The sequence below is a fragment of the Myotis lucifugus genome, unplaced genomic scaffold (genome assembly GCF_000147115.1).
Source record: "Myotis lucifugus unplaced genomic scaffold, Myoluc2.0 scaffold_100, whole genome shotgun sequence".
Taxonomy (NCBI): Eukaryota; Metazoa; Chordata; class Mammalia; order Chiroptera; family Vespertilionidae; genus Myotis; species Myotis lucifugus.
The window spans coordinates 867242-873296 of NW_005871148.1; the positions used below are offsets into that span (position 1 = coordinate 867242).

At 54.9% G+C, this 6055-nt stretch overlaps 1 protein-coding gene across 1 annotated transcript; it reads right to left on the reverse strand.

Annotated features, from left to right (window-relative positions):
* Positions 1-1823: 1823 nt before the first annotated feature.
* On the reverse strand, positions 1824-4674 carry LOC102433891 (protein CASP). Its single transcript, XM_006092310.3, has one exon. The coding sequence runs from the start codon at positions 4574-4576 to the stop codon at positions 2540-2542; it is 2037 nt and encodes a 678-aa protein (XP_006092372.1). The 5' UTR covers positions 4577-4674; the 3' UTR covers positions 1824-2539.
* Between the last annotated feature and the right edge of the window lie 1381 nt (positions 4675-6055).

Sequence of the window (6055 nt, forward strand, 5' to 3'; positions counted from 1 at the left end):
CTGTGTCCGCGAGGTCCGCTGCGGTTTCAGTGCCGGGGCTGCGACCCGGAAACAGCTGGGCCCGTAGGTATCGCACGGGCCCGGCCGCGGACAATACAATAGGAAGCATCTCGGTCGGGCCGGGCCTCGTGCTAAGTGCTTTCCTCGGTTCGAACCTGCACAGTCTCCCTGCAGGGCCAGTAGTTGAGACCGAGAGGTCGGGCCGCTTGCCCCCAACCACCGGGCTGGTGCGTGGGAGAGGCATCCATTTCAGACGCCGCCTCTATCATATAAAAATTGTATCTCTCTCTCTCTCGATATGTTTATTTTTAGACTCCTTTCAGGGCTTTTCTTTTTTAAAAAAATATATATGTTTACTGATTTCAGAGAGGAAAGGAGGTAGAAACATCAATGATGAGAGAACCGCTGATCGCCGCCTCCTTCACGTCCCTACTGGGGGGATCAAGCCCGCGACCCGGGCCCCTTCAGTCCGCAGCCCCGCTCTATCCACGGGGCCAAACCAGCTAGGGCGTGGGCTTTTCTTTTTTAAAAAAAATCTTCTGCCTTTTAAAAAACCTGTCGATTCAACTGATTCTTTGGGTCACGCCGGCCACCGGGTGCGTCCTGGGGCGGCGCCGGTGAATGTGACCTGTGCCCGTGGTGGGCGAGGGCGTCCTCGCTCCTCCATCCCCTTCTGGCTGCCGCTCTGGCCACATCCACCCTCCACGAAGCTGCTGGGGAGCCCGTGCGCGCCCGGAGCAGGTCCGCCTGCCTGGGCCCCGGCGGCGACCGCAGGCGCCCCGTGGGGAGCTAATATAGGGTTAAGCCTCGGACTGACCTGTGGGCAAAGTCATAAACAATTCCCAGCTTAGAGGGCACAGTCCTCTTAGCATAATTAGGCTTGACCTTATAACGCTCCCTAGATCTTACTCGGGAAGCTAATGGGCTGAGGGAAGTACAACAAGAACAAAAACAAGTGAAACTTACAAGAACAAAAACAAGTGACACAAGAAAAACAAGTGAAACTCACAAGAACAGTGTAAACAAGTGAAACTTACAAGAACTGTGTAACTATGGAAACCACTACCTTGTTTACCACTCACTATAAAATAAAGGCTCAGCTTGCCTTGGGATCTTTTCTCTGTGGCCTCAGCCAGGCACAGGGAAGATCCACGGAGACTAAGGAAAGCTAGAGACTTCTGAACGCTGTCTCCGTGTAAAACATTCTTCGCCGACTCCGTCCGCACCTTTGGGAACCCCTGGTCCCCATGGGGCTGGACCCCAACACGCTCCGGACATCGGAGGGCTGCCGGGTGCCTGGCCAGCTGCGCGGACGGCCCCTAGCAGCCTGCGCCCGCTGTGCCTGCAGCAGCCCTGCCCTCGCCATGTCCACCCTGGCCTCGTGGACAGCCCATCGGGTTCTTTTCATCACAGTAGTTTTCACAGCAGGTTGGGGAGACCTTGTTGGACAGAGATACCGTTCTGTTTTCTCAAACTTCGCTCCCTTCTCTCTGACCCTTCTCTCTCTCCTCCTCATTCTCTCTCTCACTTCTCTCTCTCATTCATTTCCAAAGTCTGCACGTCTAGGACTCGCAACAGAGCTGGGTCAGCGGGGGTAACTGTGCCGTGGGGAGGAGACTCTCCTACAACAGCCAGCAAAGTGAGGGCTGCATGTGCCGGTGTCTAGAAGAGCTCGGGTGGGACAGCTTGCCGCAGCCTTGCTGCTCACGGCGTGATACTGACCAGCAGCACTGGCGTCACCGAGGAGCATGTTAAAAACGCAGGAACATGGGTCTCAGACCTACTGAATCCGAATCTGATTGTGGTTTTTTTTTTGTTTTTTGTTTTTGGCTGCAACCATATGTTTATTCAAAGCTGAACACGCAAGTGCAAATTTAACATAGGCAGATCTGTCAGTGGCCCAAGGTGGCCATGCTAAGATGTTCTGCTTGGCCAAGAAGCACCTGGGCCCCTCAGACCAGTCCTTGGGTCTGAAGAGCCCCTGGCATGGGGTGTGCTCACTGCAGACTCCTCACCTAGAAGCCAGAATACCTGCTAAATAATAAAGCAAAAATCATGGCGGGTCTGGGGGTGGGGTAGAGTGTGACCAAGGTGGGCTGGGGGGATGGACTCACAGACTCCTGGCCTGTAAGGAAGGGTCCCCTACATCTTGGGAGGTGGTGATGGGTCCCAGGGGACCCCGACTGGTTTAACCATGGCCAGAAACAGTGGCACACAGTGTCACAGCATCCCTGCTACCAGGGCTAGCCGTCAAGCTGTGGGCAGGGCCCAAGCCAGATCACAGCCTGAGATGGGGCTGAGAGACCCATGTGGCTCAGCCTGGCTGGGCCATGGGACTTTCTGGACCGAGGAGGCCTGAAGTGGCTGAGGCATCATTTTAAGGGAGCCCAAGGGGACTAGGACCTCTGGTACTGCTGGTGGAGGGCAAGGGCAGTTTCCATGGGGGAATTTCTAGGGAAGCCTAGTCATTAGAAGCAGCTGAATAAGCAGGGGTGGGGAATGCAGTCATCGCTGTTGTGAGTGGGGAGGCCCCGAGACATCACTGCCACAAGTCACCGGCCGCTGCCCCGTTGTCATTCTCGTGGAACTTGTGCAGGTGATCGGCAAACTTCTTGGCGCAGAAGGTGGTACAGTCCCTCTCCACGCTCTCGCTCCACGCCAGCTTGTAGAGAACCAGGAAGACCAAGCAATGCAGGAACAGTGTGTAGAAGAAGCCGATGGTGCGCGCCATCTTGTTGGAGAGAACCAGCCGCCCCATGCTGAGTGTAGCCTTGTCCCAGGGGCTCAGGCTCTGGTACTTCCGCTGCCGCTCCCGCTTGCTGAAGGAGGAGAAGGGGTCCAGGCGCTCCTCGTACTGGGACGAGTACCGCAGCTCCGTGTCATCGCTGCCACCGCCCCGACCAGAGTAGTTCTGCAGGAACTTGATTTTCTCGAAGAGCTTGATGTTGTCAGCACGCAGGCTGTCCAGCTCGCTCTGCAGGGCTTGGATGGTGTGCTGGGCCATGCGGTGCTCAGCCTCCAGCTCCTGGTTCCGGGTCCGGAAACGCTCCCTCTGGCTGGAGATGATGGACAGCAGTGAGTCTACCTGGCCCTCAGGGAGGGTGCCACTGGCTGGTGCCGTGGATCCATAGAACATGGCGGTGGCCTCCTTGATGGGCTCTGGGATCTTCTCCAGGCCGTGCTCGGCTGCACCCTCGGCATCTGGCCGCTGGATGGACTGGATGGTGCTGAGATCCTGCTCCAGGCGGGCAATCAGCTCCCTCTGCTCAGTCACCATGGCCATGGCCTCGGTGACGTGGACCTGTAGCTCTGCACAGCGCCCGCTCAGGTCGCTGTTGGAGATGCGCAGAGAGGCGTTCTCGGACTGCAGCGAGCGGTTCTTCTCCAGCAGCAGCACCTCCAGGGGCTTGGATGCGTCCTGTGTCCCAGCTCCCTCAGACTGTGCAAACTCCATGGACTTCAGAATATTGAGTTCTTTCTTCACCTCTTCATAGTCAGCCTGTCCTTTGAGTTTTTCTTCCAGTTGTTTGAGCGTGCTGTTCTTGGCACTCAGCTGCTGCTCGAGCTGGGAGATCTGGCTGGCGGAGTTCTCCCGCAGCTTGGTGAGGCTAGCCTGCAGTCTCTGCACGTCCTCCACCAGCTGGGCGATTTCCCGCTCTTTGGCGGCCAAATCAACTTCGAGGCTGGAGCGGGTCAGCACCTCTATGGCCTGCTCCACGTCCGGCGCCTTCTGGATCTGCGAGGCCAGCTGGAGAGGGTGGTTGGCTGATGAGAGCTGCTCTCTTAAGGTCTCCGCCTCTCTCTGAGCCACCTCTGCCCTCTGGTTTGCTCTTTCAAGGTCCGTCATGATCATTTCCATTTCATCGGCCTTGGCAGTAATTTCTTCATCATATTTGGTTTTCAGGTCAAATAATTCTGTTCGAGTTTTTTCCAGGGCTGTTTGCAGAGTCTGAACTTTATGTTCCGCTTCTTCCAGCTTTGAGGTGGTGGACATCTGTGTCTCTTGCAGCTTTCTCTCCTTTTCTGCAAAATCATTTTGTAACTTTTGTTCCTTTTCGAGAGCTATAGTCTCAGCTTGGTTCTTCAGAGTCTGTTCATATTCTCGGATTTTCTCTTTGAGTGCTTTTATCGTAACCTCTTGATTTTTCACTTCAGCAAATTCCTTGTTGTATTCCTCGAGTGTTTCCCTAAGTTTCTGGTTCTCTGTTTCAATGTCATGCAGGCGCTGCACTCTGAGCTGGAGCTGCTGGCCGAGATCCAGGGCTGGTACAGGATCGGGAACATCAATCAATCTTTTGTAGATATTCAAGAAGGCTGCCTCGGCTTCTTTGCTTCTTTTACTCAGTGCATCGATCTCCCCTTGGAAGCTCTTCAGCAGTGGCGCTACCTGCCTGCGTAAATCCTCTGGAGTGTTCTTCTTGAACTCTCGGCTCTGCTCAATGAGCCGCTTTCTAGACTGCTCGCTTTCATCTTGCCGGTTGGCCAGTACCGTTGCGGTGGCATCGAGTTCCCTCTGCAGCTGCTGTAAATCAAAGCGCTTCCAATATTGAAACATCGATCCCACATTGGCCGCCATCTTGAGATATATTGAGACGGACGGAGTAAGAGGCTGATAGAGAGGGGGCTGGAGTTCCGGAGCCGCCAGGAGGCAGCAGGCGGGCGGCGCCAAAACCCGGCCTGGAGCCGCCGCCGCCGCCTCCGACGACGCGGACTCCTCCTCTCGGCGCCGCCGCCGCCTCCGAGGACGCGGACTCCTCCTCACGGCGCCGCCGCAGCCATGGCGAGCCCGAGCCGGAACCGGAGCCGGAGCCCCAGGGCGCGTGCGGTCCCTCCCGAATCTGATTGTTAACAAAACTCCCCTGGATTGCACATGCACGTAAAAGTTTGAGAAGCCTTCTGCTACTGGACTTGATGGCTGAAGGAGAGAGGCTGAGGGAGAAGCAGCGAATATGTTTTTCAGGATCTCAGCCTCCACTTCCAACAGATGAAATCCAATTCCTCACCACTCTTTTCTCGCCCTTGCCTTCTAAGTCCCTGCAGAGTCTGCAGAGCAGTTTCTAGAATCTTCTGGTGGTGAGAGGATAGGAAGGCACCCATACACCTGAGCTACATTTTTGTGTTTTTTTCTTTTTGAGTGTGACTAGGAGACTCCAAAACGAGTTAGACTTAACCAGGAACTGGGCTTCAAAACCTCCTTTCCATTATTGAGTACCCACTGGCGTGCCATTTTCTTTCAACACCGGTGTTGTACCTGGGTGCGGGCTCCATCCCCTAAAGGGGGCGTGCAGGAGGCAGCGAATCAATGATTCCCTCTCATCATTGATGTTTCTATCTCTCCCTCTCCCTTCTCTGAAATCAATAAAAACACATTACAAAAAAAAAAAAAAAAAAATCCCAACAGGGGCGCTGTGCCATCCTCTCAGCCAAGACTCGATTCCCTTTCCGTGGCATCAGGGCCAGCAGGGGGCAGCAGGGAGCAGCAAAGGCAGCCACCGCCCCTCAGAGTGTCTGGGCCTCCCAGCAGCTCAGTCATCTTACCCTGTGCTTACCTGGCCTACAAGGAAACCCAGGTTCTCACATGGGAAGTTCAAGGTCATCCAGGTGTTGGACAGACAGAGGCTTAGAACCCAGGCAGCCTGTGGAGAGTCACTGGATGGTGCCCGATTTCATCCAAGATGCACATCTTTTTTTGTATCTTCATATCTCAGAAACCAGGATGCATTTTACAAGAAAGCAATACTGCTGTTTACATGGCAGCGCGTCTTTTTTAGTTTTTCTTCCTTTCTTGCTTAAGGATACAAAAAAATAATGGTGTCTCTCATAATACCTTAAGTTTGTGGAATACTATTGTCCGGTATTCGCTGGCACCCTGCCCCGGGGGCGAAAAGACCCCCTCCCTCTCTTGGGGCCGGTGAGAAACTGACCTCACTGCCCCACCCCGGTGGAAAGTCCCTGCCGGACAAACGGCTCCTGGAAATGGCCAAAACCGCATGACAGTCCGCAGGTTTCACCTGACCCCGGACACCCCACTGCCACCAGTTTCTGCCAGCATAAA